The sequence below is a fragment of the Oncorhynchus keta genome, chromosome 2 (genome assembly GCF_023373465.1).
Source record: "Oncorhynchus keta strain PuntledgeMale-10-30-2019 chromosome 2, Oket_V2, whole genome shotgun sequence".
Taxonomy (NCBI): Eukaryota; Metazoa; Chordata; class Actinopteri; order Salmoniformes; family Salmonidae; genus Oncorhynchus; species Oncorhynchus keta.
The window spans coordinates 28,371,574-28,388,904 of NC_068422.1; the positions used below are offsets into that span (position 1 = coordinate 28,371,574).

Consider the following 17,331-nt stretch of genomic DNA (forward strand, 5'->3'; position numbering starts at 1 on the left):
GTTGTCACTCAGTCAGTCCATCAGATGCTGAGCTGTTCAGTGTTCTAGACTGGGGAAGACTGTTGTTAGGTTGAGTTAGGGGGAAAGCATTTTTGAAAAGGGTTTGCAGCAGTGCAGAAAAGTGATCTCATCATCATCAACACAAACCATTTCTGTTTAGTTTTAACTAACAGTCAATGTGGATGCTGAACTGGGTATTTCCTTCAGTTTACAGTGGTGTGTCATATGAGACAGGAGAGAGGGAAAGAGATTAAGAGAGACGGAGAGAGTGAGAGAGACTGGGAGAGCGAGAGAGAGACCGAGACGGAGAGAGGGCGAGACGGAGACAGGGAGAGCGATGTGGAGAAAGAGAGACTGAGACGGAGAGAGAGACTGGGAGAGAGAGAGAAAGCGAGACTGGGAGAGCGAGACGGGGACGGGGAGAGAGACTGGGAGAGATAGAGAAAGCGAGACTGGGAGAGCGAGACGGAGACGGGGAGAGAGAGAGAGACGGAGAGAGAGAGAGAGAGAGAGAGAGAGCGAGACAGAGACGGGGGGAGAGAGAGAGCGAGACGGAGACGGGAAGAGAGAGAGAGACTGAGACGGAGAGAGAGAGAGAGAGAGCGAGACGGAGACGGGGAGAGCGAGACGGAGACGGGGAGAGAGAGACAGACTGTGACGGAGAGAGAGAGAGAGAGCGAGACAGAGACGGGGAGAGAGAGAGCGAGACTGAGACGGAGAGAGAGAAAGAGAGCGAGACAGACGGGGAGAGAGAGAGAGTGAGACAGAGACGGGAAGAGAGAGAGAGACTGAGACGGAGAGAGCGAGACAGAGACGGGGAGAGATAGAGAGAGTGAGTCGGAGACGGGAAGAGAGAGAGAGACGGAGAGAGAGAGAGACTGAGACGGAGAGAGAGAGCGAGACGGAGACGGGGTGAGAGAGAGAGACTGAGACGGAGAGAGAGAGAGCGCGAGACAGAGACTGGGAGAGAGAGAGAGCGAGACAGAGACTGGGAGAGAGAGAGACAGATGGGGAGAGCGAGACGGAGACGGGGAGAGAGAGAGAGACTGAGACGGAGAGAGCGAGACAGAGACGGGGAGAGAGAGAGAGCGAGACGGAGACGGGAAGAGAGAGAGAGATGGAGAGAGAGAGACTGAGACGGAGAGAGAGAGCGAGACGGGGAGAGAGAGAGAGAGACTGAGACGGAGAGAGAGAGAGCGCGAGACAGAGACGGGGAGAGAGAGAGAGAGAGCGAGACGGAGACAGGGAGAGAGAGAGTGAGACGGGGAGAGAGAGAGCGAGACAGAGACGGGGAGAGAGAGAGAGCGAGACGGAGACGGGAAGAGAGAGAGAGATGGAGAGAGAGAGACTGAGACGGAGAGAGAGAGCGAGACGGGGAGAGAGAGAGAGAGAGCGAGACGGAGACAGGGAGAGAGAGAGTGAGACGGGGAGAGAGAGAGTGAGACAGAGACGGGGAGAGAGAGAGAGATGGAGACGGGGAGAGAGACTGGGAGAGAGAGAGAAAAAGCGAGACTGGGAGAGCGAGACGGGGAGAGCGAGACGGAGACGGGGAGAGACTGAGACGGAGAGAGACAGAGAGAGCGAGACAGAGACGGGGAGAGAGAGAGCGAGACTGAGACGGAGAGGGAGAGAGCGAGACAGAGACGGGGAGAGAGAGAGAGAGCGAGACGGAGACGGGAGGAGAGAGAGAGACTGAGATGGAGAGAGCGAGACAGAGACGGGAAGAGATAGAGAGAGCGAGACGGAGACGGGAAGAGAGAGAGAGACGGAGAGAGAGAGAGACTGAGACGGAGAGAGAGAGCGAGACGGAGACGGGGAGAGAGAGAGAGACTGAGACAGAGAGAGAGAGCGCGAGACAGAGACGGGGAGAGAGAGAGAGCGAGACAGAGACGGGGAGAGAGATGGAGACGGGGAGAGAGAGAGAGCGAGACCTAGACCTAGATGGGGAGAGAGAGAGAGAGAGAGAGAGAGAGAGAAGAGAGAGAGAGAGAGAGAGAGAGAGAGAGAGAGGAGAGAGAGAGAGAGAGAGAGAGAGAGAGAGAGAGAGAGAGAGACGGGAAGAGATAGAGAGAGCGAGACGGAGACGGGAAGAGAGAGAGAGACGGAGAGAGAGAGAGACTGAGACGGAGAGAGAGAGAGCGAGACGGAGACGGGGAGAGAGAGAGAGACTGAGACAGAGAGAGAGAGCGCGAGACAGAGACGGGGAGAGAGAGAGAGCGAGACAGAGACGGGGAGAGAGAGCGAGACAGAGACGGGGAGAGAGATGGAGACGGGGAGAGAGAGAGAGCGAGACCTAGACCTAGATGGGGAGAGAGAGAGAGAGAGAGAGAGAGAGAGAGAGAGCGAGACAGAGACGGGGAGAACGAGTCGGAGACGGGGAGAGCGAGACGGAGACAGGGAGAGAGAGAGAAACTGAGACGGAGAGAGAGAGAGCGAGACAGAGACAGAGAGAGAGAGAGAGAGAGAGAGCGAGACAGAGACGGGGAGAGCGAGACGGAGACGGGGAGAAAGAGACTGTGACCGAGACGGGGAGAGCGAGATGGAGATGGGGAGAGAGAGAGACTGAGACGGGGGGAGAGAGAGAGAGAGCGAGACAGAGACGGGTAGAGAGAGCGAGACTGAGACGGGGGGGAGAGAGAGCGAGACGGATACGGGGAGAGAGAGAGAGACGGAGACGGGGAGAGAGAGACGGAGACGGGGAGAGAGACAGAGACGGAGAGAGAGAGAGAGATGGAGACGGAGAGAGAGACAGAGACGGAGACTGGGAGAGAGAGCGAGACCGTGACAGAGACGGTCTTGGGGAATGAAGGAGATTTAAAGCTGGCTTGCCCTCCCCCTTCACATCACTTTTTTCTCTGTTCTGGAAAAATACATCAGATAACAGTTTAATCCTCTTTCCTCCCAAATAGGATGTTTTTAATGTGGAGACACGAAGCAGAGGGATTGAAATAATGACATGAATTGAAATGCATTTAGCCATTTGTTGTGTCGCTACATACAGCATCTGGTGTGAACATCGTGTTAATTAATGACATAACAAACCTAGGCCTATATTAACATGCATCTTCATCCTTCTCAATATCATCCTCATCCTCATCATGCACATTTTCATGTTGCACCATACATAATGTATGTTGCATCTCATCTAGTAGGAGGCAATGCATTTGATCAAAAGGTTACCATGGTGATGGATTTTTTATCTCCATGTGCCAGAGTGTGTGTGTGTGTGTGTGTGTGTATTACCAAAGCTATAGTAACTATAGGAGAAGATTCTGAACTGAAGGGCTTGTATTCTCTCTCTGATTTAAACACGATTTCATGAATGAGGCTTTTGTTAAATTATGCAGTGCTCATATTTGTCAAAAGAAGCCAGCATGCTATGTAGTTATCGATCTGCTCATTCTGGATCATACGACTTCTGTATCACGACCGCAAAACCAGTTCTGTGGTTTTGGAGACATTGGGAATCTGAATCGTTTCCCGTGTGATAGTCTGCATTGCCAGCCCAGTTGAGACACCCAGTGGGAGTCAGAAGGTCTTTCTGACCAGGGTTGTATGTGAAGAGAATACTAAGGTTGTTTATGCTGAAAATCATACTGATGTCAGGGCTGCCTTTCAAACGGTATCCCTATATAGTGCACTATTTTTCACCAGAGGGCACATAAATAGGATATAGGGTGCCGTTTGAGACGCAGCCCTGACATCAGTATGATACGACAGTCTCCACATAAAAATCTTCTGCATTCTCGTCACGTAACCCAGGTCTCCCGCTGAGCTGGTTGTTCAAGGCAAAGGAGGGAACATGGGCCTGCATGCTCTATAGATGATGTATGGCTGTCTGCCATCAAACTTTTATTAATGTCTCATTTGTCTTGTTCAGTAAGTTGATGTGATTAGTGTGTTGTGGAAACAATGGTGCTTCATGCTGACATGCTTTTTTACAATTCTGAGCACAAAGTCTGAGCGTGTGACTGATTTATGAATAGAGAATATACCATGTCAAGTAACCTTATGTCTTCAAAAGCATGTCCGTGTCATTAAAAAATGAAATCCAATTGTTTGTCACATACTTAAACAACAGGTGTAGACAAACAGTGAAATGCTTACTTACGGGCCCTTCCCAACAATACAGAGACATAAGGAAATATATATAATAACACAGGGAGTAAATACAATATGAGTAACAATAACTTGGCTATATACACAGGGTACAGGTACTGAGTCGATGTGCAGGGGTACGAGCTAATCGAGGTAGATATTTACGTACATATAGGTAGGTGTAAAGTGACTAGGCAACAGGATAGATGATTAACAGTAGCCACATGTGATGAGTCAAAATAGTTAGTGCAAATAGGGTCAATGCAGATGGTCCAGGTAGCTATTTGGTTAACTATTTAGTTAACGAAGCAGTTGCCATACCAAGCAGTGAGGCAGCCAGTCAAGATGCTCTCATGACTGTGTTGGTGTGTGTGGACCATGTTAATTCCTTAGTGATGTGGACACCGAGGAACTTGAAGCTCTCGATCCACTCCATTGCAGCCCCGTCGATGTGAATGGGGGAAGTGCTCAGCCCTCCGTTTCCTGTAGTCCACTTTCAGCTCTTTTGTCTTGCTGATGTTAAGGGAAAGCTTGTCCTGGCACCACACTGCCAGGTCATTGACGTCCCCTCTAAAGATGTTCTCATCGTCGTCGGTGATCAGGCCTCCCACCATCGTGTCGTCAGCAAACTTAATGATGGTGTTGGAGTCGTGCGCCGTCATGCAGTCGTGGGTGAACAGGGAGTACAGGAGGAACAAAGCACGCACCCATGAGGGGCCCCCATGTTGAGGGTCAGGGTGGCGGATGTGTTGTTGCCTACCCTCACCACCTGAGGGGTGGCTGACAGGAAGTCCAGGATCCTGTTGCAGAGGGAGGCGTTCAGTCCCAGGGTCCTATGCTTAGTGGTGAGCTTGGAGGGCACTATGGTGTTGAACGCTGAGCTGTAGTCAATGAACAGTATTCTAACATAGGTGTTCCTCTTGTCCAGGTGGTAGAGGGCAGTGTGGAGTGCAATAGAGATTATGTCATCTGTGGATCTGTTGGGGCAGTATGCAAATTGGAGTGGGTCTAGGGTGTCTGGGATGATGGTGTTGTGAGCCATAACCAGCCTTTCAAAGCATTTCATGGCTACAGATGTGAGTGCTATGGGGCAATAGTCATTTAGACAGGTTACCTTGGCATTCTTGGACACAGGGACTATGGGTGGTCTGCTTGAAACATGTAGGTAATACAGACTGGGTCAAGGAGAGGTTGAAAATGTCAGTGAAGACACCCGCCAGCTAGTCAGCGCATGCTCTGAGTACACGTCCTGGTAATCCGTCTGGCCTTGCGGCATTGTGATTGTTAACCTGTTCAAAAGCCTTACTCACATCGGCTACCGAGAGCGAGATCACACAGTCATCTGGAACAGCTGGTGCTCTCATACTGGTTCAGTGTTGCTTGCCTCGAATCGAGCATAGGCCTTTGGCTCGTCTGCTAGGCTTGAGTCACTGGGCAGCTTGCGGCTCCATATGCTCCTGTCATTATACAATGTAAACACCTACTGTATGTATTACTGTGCATATATTTTTCTTAATTAATCAGTAGTATCTTACAGTCATGCACAAATACGATTAAATGAATGCCCAATACTACTCTATACATTAATGACAATCCCAGTGAAGAGGATATATCACAGTAGATGTTCCCTATGAATTACTTTTCTTGGTACTAGATGGTCCCGATTATGTACCTTTCTCATAATGTGTGCACTTCTGCACGTGCACCCGTCATGGATTTAACCATGATGGAAACTGCTTCGAGCCAATGCTAACACCATTCCAAGGCTTTTAAACCATAGTCGTGTGGGTAATCAGGACAAGGCCTATGTCTCTGTAATGAAAGGGACCTCACCCTTTTCAGCTCCTCCAATCAATGGCCTGTTTCCCTTGGGTAAGAGTCCAATCAGCACCTCGGTTTGTCTGCCTGGAGGCCAGACAAAATGTCCAACTGGATCAAGGGTAATCAATAGTATATTAAAAGACAGACCGACAGACACAGTGAGCGAGGGAAGGACGGCGGAGGAAGAATTGAGTTTCAGGGAAAATTCCATTTGAATAGTAAGTATTGTGGACTCTACACACTTACAGGCCCAATGCAGCCATTTTTGTCTCAATATGAAATCATGCCCGGGTAACAATTATCTTACTGGGTTGATTCCAATTAAAATGGTAAAATATTAACTAACATAGCTGCTTAGCTAGGCGCAATTTATCAACTTAGAATTTTGCCAGGACTGTCTGGGAGTGGTCTGAGTGGGAAGGGGAAAACTGAAAACTAGCTGTTATCGGCAGAGAGGTTTGAAACTCTCGTTCCAGGCAGGACCAAACTCCATCCCATGAAAACAGGCAGAAATTTCAGGGGGTCATTTCAAACAGCTCTTACACTAAAAGGACATTAAAACCATTTTTCACAATGTCACAGTATTAATCTAACCGCATAGTGTGGAAATATGAAGGAAGTACCAACATAGTGTACCACGAGCCAGAACAGCTTCAGTGCACCTTGGCATATATTCATAGTGTCTTGAACTCTATTGGAGGGATGCGACACCATTCTACAAGAAATTCCATAATTTGGTGTTTTGTTGATGGTGGTGGAAAATGCTGTCTCAGGCGCCACTCCAGACTCTCCTGTAAGTGTTAATTTGGGTTGAGATCTGATAACTGAGACGGCCATGGCATATCGTTTACATTGTTTTCATGCTCATCAAACTTTTCAGGTATCACTCGTGCCCTGTGGATGGGGGCATTGTCAACCTACGGGGGCACAGCCAATGCCTAGCATTTTTATATATGACTCTAAGCATGATGGGATGTTAATTGCTTAATTAACTCAGGAACCAAACTTATTTTGTATCCCTCATTTACTCAACATTATTTTGGTAGTTACATGTATATAAAACACACAATGCACTGGACATTTAACGACTTGACTGTGTATAGACAACGTTATTTCAGATCCCTGTTTGTGTGTGTTTGAGTGCAGCTTGGGCTAGTATGTAAGTCTGACTGTTAGGAGCCTATCTGCATGAACTAAACTGAACTGACTTTGACATGTCTACTCTGCACCAGAGTCCTTTTGATTTCCTAGCCAACCTGTCGACTCACCCGAAACATGAAGTGATTATTTTCTACATCAACCCACATCACCTGTCAGCTGGGTCCTGCATGCGCTTTGTCAGGAAGTGCACTTAGGACGAGTCAAGAAAATCACAAGTCTAAACGAATTCTCTGTTAGCCTGGAAGAGTCTGGGTAAGACTAACTGCCGCTCATTTGTAGCCTGGAATGAATCTACAGTCAATATTGCTCTGTTGAAACAATATTAAGGAACTAAGGAATATTTAGTGAGGATTCCAGGCTCACTTTATAACTTGTTTGTAGCCTGGAATACACACTGACTAAATATTGCTCCATTGAAACAATAGTCAAGAGATATTTAGTGTAGAATCCAGGCTAGCTCGTGGATTTGTTTCAGACCAAAGATCTTGTGTTCTGTTGATTCGGCAGCTATATTGGATTGTATTAGCAGTTGAAACCCATAGCCTGTTATATTGTGGTCTATTTGAAGGGTAGGCAGCTTGTTAGCCTGGTTTGCTGCTCGGTGGCTTTGGGTGTTGCATATCGTACGTAGAGTGAAAGAATATGGGCTAGTCAAGCAGTCAACAAACCAGGGTAAGGGTGTGTGTATGTACAGTACCAGTCAAAAGTTTGGACACACCTACTCATTCAAGGTTTTTCTTTATTTGTACTATTTTCTACATTGTAGAATAATAGTGTAGACATCAAAACTATGAAATCACACATATGGAATCATGTTTTAACCAAAAAAGATACATCTCAACATCAACTGTTCAGAGGAAACTGAGTGAATCAGGCCTTCATGGTTGAATTTCTGCAAAGAAGCCACTACTCAAGGACTCCAATAATAAGAAGAGACTTGCTTGGGCCAAGAAACACGAGCAATGGATATTATACTGGTGGAAATCTGTCCTTTGGTCTGATGAGTCCACATTTAAGATTTGTGAGATGCAGAGTAGGTGAACGGATAATCTCTGCATGTGTGGTTCCCACCGTGAAGCTTTGAGGAGGAGGTGTGATGGTGCTTTGCTGGTGACACTGTCTGTGATTTATTTTGAAATCAAGGCACACTTAACCAGCATGGCTACCACAGCATTCTGCTGCACAGTTAACCAGCATGGCTACCACAGCATTCTGCGGCACACTTAACCAGCATGGCTACCACAGCATTCTGCACTCTCTCAACCAGGTGACGCTGGTTGAGAGAGTGCCAAGCTTGTGCAAAGCTGTCATCAAGGCAAAGGGTGGATACTTTGAAGAATCTAAAATACGTGATTTTTAACACTTTCTTGGTTACTACATGATTCCATATGTGTTATTTCATAGTTTTGGTGTCTTCACTATTATTCTACAATGTCGAAAACAGTAAAAATAAAGAAAAACCCTGGAATGAGTAGGTGTGTCCAAACGTTGACTGGAACTGTGTGCGTTTTGAGTGTGTTATGGCGATATGTACTGCATAATGTAGTATGAGTGTGTCATGTGAGAGCTGATCCATTTTTTGATTATATTTCATTTAACCTTTATTTAACCAGGTAGGCTAGTTGAGAACAAGTTCTCATTCACAACTGCGACCTGGTCATGATAAAACAAAGCAGTGCGACACAGACAACAACACAGAGTTACACATGGAATAAACTAACATAGAAAAATAGAAAAAGTCTATAAACAGTGTGTGCAAATGAGGTAGGATAAGGGAGGTAAAGGCAATAAATAGGCCATAGTGGCAAAATAATTACAATATAGCAATTAAATACTGGAGTGATATATGTGCAGAAGATGAATGTGCAAGTAGAGATACTAGGCTGCAAAGTGAGGATCAGCCAACGAGAGCATACAGGTCACAGTGGTGGGTAGTATATGGGGCTTTGGTGACAAAACGGATGGCACTGTGATAGACTGCATCAAATTTGCTGAGTGTTGGAGGCTATTTTGTAGATGACATCGCCGAAGTCAAGGATCGTTAGGATAGTCAGTTTTACGAGAGTATGTTTGGCAGCATGAGTGAAGGATGCTTTGTTGCAAAATAGGAAGCCTAGATTTAATTTTGGGTTGGAGATGCTTAATGTGAGTCTGAAAGGAGAGTTTAAAGTCTAACAAGACACCTAGGTATTTCTAAGTCAGAACCGCATCACCGAGTAGTGATGCTGGACGGGCGGGCAGGTGTGGGCAGCGATTGGTTGATGAGCATGCATTTAGTTTTACTTGCATTTAAGAGCAGTTGGAGGCCACAGAAGGAATTTTGCATGGCATTGACGCTCGTCTGGAGGTTAGTTAACACAGTGTCCAAAGAAGGGCCAGAAGTATACAGAATGGAGTCGTCTGCGTAGAGGTGGATCAGAGAATCACCAGCAGCAAGAGCGGTGTCATTGATGTATATAGAGAAGTGAGTCGGCCTGAGAATTGAACCCTGTGGCACCCCCATAGAGACTGCCAGAGGTCCGGACAACAGGCCCTCTGATTTGACACACTGAACTCTATATGAGAAGTAGTTGGTGAACCAGCCTAGGCAGTCAATTGAGAAACCAAGGCTGTTGAGTCTGCCGATAAGAATGTGGTGATTGACAAGAGTCGAAAGCCTTGGCCAGGTCGATAAATACAGCTACACAGTATTGTCTCTTATTGATGGCAGTTATGATATCGTTTAGGACGTTGAGCGTGGCTGAGGTGCACCCATGACCAGATCAGAAACCAGATTGCATAGTGGAGAAGGTACAGTGGGATTCGAAATGGCCTGTGATCTGTTTGTTAACTTTGCTTTCAAAGACCTTAGAAAGGCAGAGTAGGATAAATATATATCTGTAGTAGTTTGGATCTAGAGTGTCTCCCCCTTTGAAGAAGCTGATGACCGTGGCAGCTCAGCCACTCTCCCTCTGAGAGTGGCAGCTCAGCCACTCTCTCTGGGTCGACCGCCCACCTGTCTATTTCTTCCCACGTAGTATACTCCATACCTCTGCTGTCCATAACGTCCTCCCTTCGCTGCTCCTGCTGCCTGTTACCACTCCACTCGGTCCGTGTGTGGTGGGTGAGTCTGTAACGGCGTTCTTCGTTTGTCAAAAGAGAGTCGGACCGAAATGCAGCGTGGTGGTTACTCATGTCTTTAATGAAACAATCGCTATACATGAAATAACTATATAAATGCAAAACAACAAACGGAACGTGAAAACCTAATTACAGCCTATCTGGTGAAACTACACAGAGACAGGAACAATCACCCACGAAATACAAAGTGAAACCCCGGCTACCTAAATACGGTTCCCCATCAGAGACAACAAGAATCACCTGACTCTGATTGAGAACCGCCTCAGGCAGCCAAGCCTATACTAGACACACCCCTAATCAACCACAATCCCAATGCCTACAAAAACCCCAATATGACAATACAATAAACCCATGTCACACCCTGGCCTGAACAAATAATTAAAGAAAACACAAAATACTAAGACCAAGGCGTGACACTTCCCTGAAAAATTGCATATAGCGGGAGCTATTCGATGCTAATGCAGTACGCCACAGGATGTTTTTGTGCTGGTCAAGGGCAGTCAGGTCTGGAGTGATCCAGTGGCTATATCTGTTCCTGGTTCTACATTTTTTGAATAGGGCATGCTTATTTAAGATGGTGAGGAAAGCACTTTTAAAGAATAACCATGCATCCTCTACTGATGGAATGAGGTTAATATCCTTCCAGGATACCCAGGACAGGGCGATTATAAAGGACTGCTTGCTGAAGTGTTTTAGGGAGCGTTTAACAGTGATGAGAGGTGGTCATTTGACCGCAGACCCATTACGGACGCAGGCAATGAGGCAGTGAACACTGAGATCCTGGTTGAAGACAGCAGAGGTGTATTTGGAGTGCAGGTTGGTTAGGATGATATTTATGAGGGTGCCTGTGTTTACAGATTTGGGGTTATACCTGGTAGGTTCATTGATAATATGTATGAGATTGAGGGCATCAAGCTTAGATTGTAGGATGGCCAGGGTGTTAAGCATGTCCCAGTTCAGGTCACCTAACAGCACAAGCTCTGAAGATAGATGGGGGGCAATACATTCACATATGGTGTCCAGGGCACAGCTGGGGGCAGAAGGTGGTCTATAGCAAGCAGCAACAGTGAGAGACTTGTTTCTGGAAAGGTGAGTTTTTAAAAGTAGAAGCTCAAATTGTTTGGGCACAGACCTGTATAGTAAGACAGAACTCTGCAGGCTATCTCTTCAGTAGATTGCAACTCCGCCCCCTTTGGCAGTTCTATCTTGTCGGAAAATGTTATAGTTAGGGATGGAAATTTCAGGGGTTTTGGTTGTCTTCCTAAGCCAGGATTCAGACACGGCTAGGACATCCGGGCTTGGCAGTGTGCTAAAACAGTGAGTAAAACAGACTTAGGGAGTAGGCTTCTAATGTTAACATGCATGAAACCAAGGCTTTTACAGTTACAGAACTCAATAAATGAGAGCACCTGGGGAATGGAGCTAGGTACTGCAGGGCCTGGATTAAACCTCTACATCACCAGAGGAACAGAGGAGGAGTAGGATAAAAGGGTGCGGCTAAAGGCTATAAGAACTGGTCGTCTAGTATGTTCGGAACAGAGAGTAAAATGACCATGTTTCTGGGCAGGGTAGAATAGATTCAAGGAATAATGTACAGCCAAAGGTATGGTAGGATGTGAAGAATACAGTGGAGGTAAACCTATGCATTGAGTGACGATGAGAGATATATTGTCTCTAGAAACATAATTTAAACCAGGTGAGGTCACTGCATGTGTGGGAGGTGGAACTCAAGGGTTAGCTAAGGCGTATTAAGCAGGGCTAGAGGGTCTACAGTGAAATAAGGCTGTTGTAGCCCCCTCGTGCGGTTACGTCGGCAGACCAGTCGTGATGGATCAGCAGGGCTCCGTGTAGTAAAAAGGGTCCAGGCCAATTGGCAAAATAGGTATAGTGATGGGCCTCTTCAGCTAACAGTCCGATATGCTCTAGACAGCTAGCTGCTTGCAGTGCTGGAATCTGAAACCACACACTTACACATACATGCGGGCATGGTCTAACTAACCCCATGTTGAATTTGTGGCAACAGCTCTTTTACACCTTTAGTCAGACAGTTATAGTACAGTCACTGGTCAGGACATAACCTAGCGGAAAACAACATGACGCAGGAACACATTTTGCACAGTAAACATGGACACGGATGTATGAATCAAACTCTCTGTGTTGAGTTAAAATGTCTTGCTTAAAGGTCTAATACTGGCTTCTACTGTTGTAAATATATGTATATACAGTACTTAGGTTTTCTTTATCTGCAATACCTCACCAGAAGTACAGAAAAAAGGAACACCCTTGCCTTTCTTTAACTAACACTCACACTTGTCTTTTCTTACTAGCACTGTCTTTGCAGTTAGCCAAGTGGTTAGAGCATTACGAATACCTGAGCTGACAAGGTAATAATCTGCCGTTCTACCCCTGAGCAAGGCACTGTTCCCCTCTGGTTCAGAGGGTTTGGTTTAAATGCGGAAGACACATTTCAGTTGAATACATTCTGAAAGTATCCCACTTTCCTTTGCTGATAGCTACTTATTGAGGAAAAAATGTGCTTGCTCTGACTGTGAGATTCGGTTGTCTCTCATAGCTGCTTTCAGATGAATACACTAACTGTAAGTCACTCTGGATAAGGTTGTCTCTCATAGCTGCTTTCAGATGAATACACTAACTGTAAGTCACTCTGGATAAGGTTGTCTCTCATAGCTGCTTTCAGATGACTACACTAACTGTAAGTCACTCTGGGTAAGGTTGTCTCTCATAGCTGCTTTCAGATGAATACACTAACTGTAAGTCACTCTGGATAAGGTTGTCTCTCATAGCTGCTTTCAGATGACTACACTAACTGTAAGTCACTCTGGGTAAGGTTGTCTCTCATAGCTGCTTTCAGATGAATACACTAACTGTAAGTCACTCTGGATAAGGTTGTCTCTCATAGCTGCTTTCAGATGACTACACTAACTGCAAGTCACTCTGGGTAAGGTTGTCTCTCATAGCTGCTTTCAGATGAATACACTAACTGTAAGTCACTCTGGATAAGGTTGTCTCTCATAGCTGCTTTCAGATGAATACACTAACTGTAAGTCACTCTGGATAAGGTTGTCTCTCATAGCTGCTTTCAGATGAATACACTAACTGTAAGTCACTCTGGATAAGGTTGTCTCTCATAGCTGCTTTCAGATGAATACACTAACTGTAAGTCACTCTGGATAACGTTGTCTCTCATAGCTGCTTTCAGATGAATACACTAACTGTAAGTCACTCTGGATAAGGTTGTCTCTCATAGCTGCTTTCAGATGAATACACTAACTGTAAGTCACTCTGGATAAGGTTGTCTCTCATAGCTGCTTTCAGATGAATACACTAACTGTAAGTCACTCTGGATAAGGTTGTCTCTCATAGCTGCTTTCAGATGAATACACTAACTGTAAGTCACTCTGGATAAGGTTGTCTCTCATAGCTGCTTTCAGATGAATACACTAACTGTAAGTCACTCTGGATAAGGTTGTCTCTCATAGCTGCTTTCAGATGAATACACTAACTGTAAGTCACTCTGGATAAGGTTGTCTCTCATAACTGCTTTCAGATGAATACACTAACTGTAAGTCACTCTGGATAAGGTTGTCTCTCATAACTGCTTTCAGATGACTACACTAACTGTAAGTCACTCTGGATAAGAGTGTCTGCAAAATAACATACATTTTAAATGCTTAGATAACCATACTCTGATTCAAGTGTTTTAATTCTCAAAACAAGCATTCACTAACCCCATAGAATGTTATATTTTATGACTACTGTTAAAACTACATTTCCCAGTCCTTGTCAGGCCTACAGCTGGGTTTCTATTTGTAGTCTGTAGGCGATGGGGATGTCCCCACATTGTAGGTTTCCCCTGTCTTTTGGAATCAGTCATGATTTACAGTGGTGCTCCTGTCTTTGGAGTTTATGGGTTTGAGGTTGATGGCTAGCACTGGTTATCTGAAACAGTGCGCACACACATGCACATGCGTGCACGCGTACACACACACACACACACACACACACACACACACACACACACACACACACACACACACACACCACACACACACACACACAGACAGACACACACACACACACACACACACACAGACACACACACAGCACACACACACAGACACACACACACACAGACAGACAGACACGATGGCTAGCACTAGTTAGTGTTAGCGAGCAGCCATGCAGCATTCACAGATGAGTAACTGGGTCAGTGGAAGATGTCTACTCCTCTTATCTCCTCAGATCTCATCTCTGGGTTCTCACCACTCACTGGCAAGCTTTCCAGCAACCAACCAACTGGTCAGACTACCCCTCTACCCGTCTTTCCTTTCTTTCTCTCTGTCTTTGTCTCTCTCTCTCTCTTCTCTCTCGCTCTCGCTCTCTCATCACAGATGAGGACACAGATGAGCATCACAGAAATGTCACAGATTAGCATCAAGGAAATATTAGTATTTGCGTCTGTGTGTGCCTGCGTGTATGTGTGTGTTCCAATTATGTACTTGCATTCTGTGTTGGTACAGTAGGACTGCCTACATGTATGTCATCAGAGGACTGTGTCAAGGACAGCATCCCCACAGTGACTCACGGAGGCTACACTGCCATCCCTCCCCTTCTCATTTTGTTTGGAAACCGTTTCAGCTGTCGCACTGATGTGATGTCCCTGGTTGTTCCCAGAGTGAAGAGATTGAGTGTGTGTCTGTGTGTGTTAATAGCTCCAACCTGCATGGCCTGGATATCCACTGTGTGCAGAGAACACACACTCACTACTAGCTAACTCTGCCCTCTTGTGGGGAAAATCCTATACAGTATCCTGACATCAACCGTTGACAGTAGTTGTGTTGCGGGTTGATAGCAGGATGTACAAATTCAATCAATAATAGCCATGACATAAAAAAATTAAAACATCTTTTTGAATCTTTAGTTGGAATCAGATCAGATGATGCATTTGACTCCCACAGTGATCCTGTCAACGTCATGTGTGGCAGCCTTCTCCATGACATCCGTTCAGTCTTATCACAGTAAAGAGATCTTGATGTTGTCAAAGTGGCTGGCATTGAAGCAAGCTTCCCTTCTCCTTTGCTAGCGCTGCTCTAACTCTACGCTAACCTGACGGCACTCCAGTCATGTACTACAGCACTACACTAGCTACCACTACGCTTGGCTATCACTAACCTCAACCAGACTCGCTCTATGGACCCCACCATCTCCCATACAAAGAGACTCCATTAAAAATACATGGGGGGGTTTTTTCATTAGGCCAACGACAATGTAGTAGATCAATCCAAAGAGCCATAGCATGAAAATAATCAGGCCCCCGTCATTTATAATGAATGGTGCAATCATGCAGGACTGGGGATGTCTATTGTGTGGTGGCTGAATAGGGAGAAGGGCTAGTAGGGTAACGATAGTATATCTTTCTCAGTCAGGTTGTTTTAATATAGTGGGTTCAGCCATGTGTAATAAAGCAGGCCTCTTCATGATGATAATGTTGATTGCTAGTTGTTCAAGAGAACAGTATTTTAGCGGTTGTCCAGCCCAGCCAATCACTATCCCTCTAATCCTTTCTCTAGCCTTCTATTTCACTCTCCCATTTCCCTCTTTTTCACTCTCCCATTTCCCCCTTTTTCACTCTCCCATTTCTCTCTTTTTCACTCTCCCATTTCCCTCTTTTTCACTCTCCCATTTCCCTCTTTTTCACTCTCCCATTTCCCTCTTTTACACTCTCCCATTTCCCTCCTTTTCACTCTCCCATTTCCTTCTTTTTCACTCTCCCATTTCCCTCTTTTTCACTCTCCCATTTCCCTCTTTTTCACTCTCCCATTTCCCTCTTTTACACTCTCCCATTTCCCTCCTTTTCACTCTCCCATTTCCCTCTTCGTCTCCCTCTATCCTTTTACCCCTTTTTTGAGAACTGTTTTCAGGAGGTGGTCTCTGTGTGAACAGCATGTTAGATGTCAATGACAAGTGCCATTCCTCATATACCCCCCCACCCTGTCTTCACATTACAACTCAGCTGATTTGTAGAGGGATGTTGATGGGGCTGCGGTACCGTGTGTGTGATGGCTGACACCTGAGGCATAATGGCATCAGGTACAATACAACCCATGACTCTGCATTAACTAAGGCAGTCACAACAGCCTTTCCCGCAACCCTCCTTCTCATACAATCACCCTTTAAGGATTGGTTCACAGATGTGTAGTGTATTTCCTTTCCCTTTTGTATGAATACCACTCAACTTCACTTACGCTGTATTCATTGGCCTGCTTTTATTATTCAGGATTTACATAAGCCCTGGCTTTGAAGAATGTCCATTCTTTAAGGCTGTGAGACCAGCCACGGTTTGATGACCGATGACAACAACCTTGTCTATTATGTCACTCATTATGACACACACATTACAGTAATGTATGCCATTTAGCAGACGCTTTTATCCAATGCGACTTAGCCATACGTGCATACGTTTTTATGGATGGATGGCCCCGGGGTATTGAACCCACAATCCTGACGTTGTGAGCGCCATGCTCTACCAACTGAGCCATACAGGACAATATTACAGTATGGGGAATGTCCACAATCTCAGAGTTCAGCAGTGGAGAGGTATTATAACATGATCTGATTGCTGTGTGTATTGGGTGTTGAACCACAGGAATATTGGAAACAGGGCTGCAATTTGTGTGTGTGTGTGTGTGTGTGTGTGTGTGTGTGTGTGTGTGTGTGTGTGTGTGTGTGTGTGTGTGTGTGTGTGTGTGTGTGTGTGTGTGTGTGTGTGTGTGTGTGTGTGTGTGTGTGTGTGTGTGTGTGTGTGTGTGTGTGTGTGTGTGTGTGTGTGAGTGTGTGTGAGTGTGTGTGAGTGAGAGAGAATGACTGACACTTAAATGTGCCGAATGATAATTATTGCTATATCGTATTCTATGTTACACGTTTGCATTCTAAAACTAATCTCTGTACCTCTCTCTCTCTCTCTCTCTAGGTCGTGCTCGTCTTTGCTCTCAGCATTGGAGCACTTGGAATATACTTTATAGACTCTTCTGAGTAAGTATCCCCCTTTTATGTGCTGGTATTTGCTTTTGTATTGACTGCAATGCAGACCACCTTACTGTACAGTAAGCT

At 45.8% G+C, this 17,331-nt stretch overlaps 1 protein-coding gene across 7 annotated transcripts in view; it reads left to right on the plus strand.

The window, feature by feature from the left end:
• Positions 1-17,331, plus strand: part of LOC118371387 (calcium-activated potassium channel subunit alpha-1-like) — a 315,283-nt gene that overhangs the window by 168,396 nt on the left and 129,556 nt on the right. For all 7 annotated transcript variants that reach the window (XM_052474861.1, XM_052474855.1, XM_052474850.1 and 4 more), the window contains exon 3: positions 17,192-17,253. In XM_052474861.1, the coding sequence (XP_052330821.1) occupies positions 17,192-17,253 (62 nt within the window). The remainder of the gene's footprint in view (positions 1-17,191; positions 17,254-17,331) is intronic.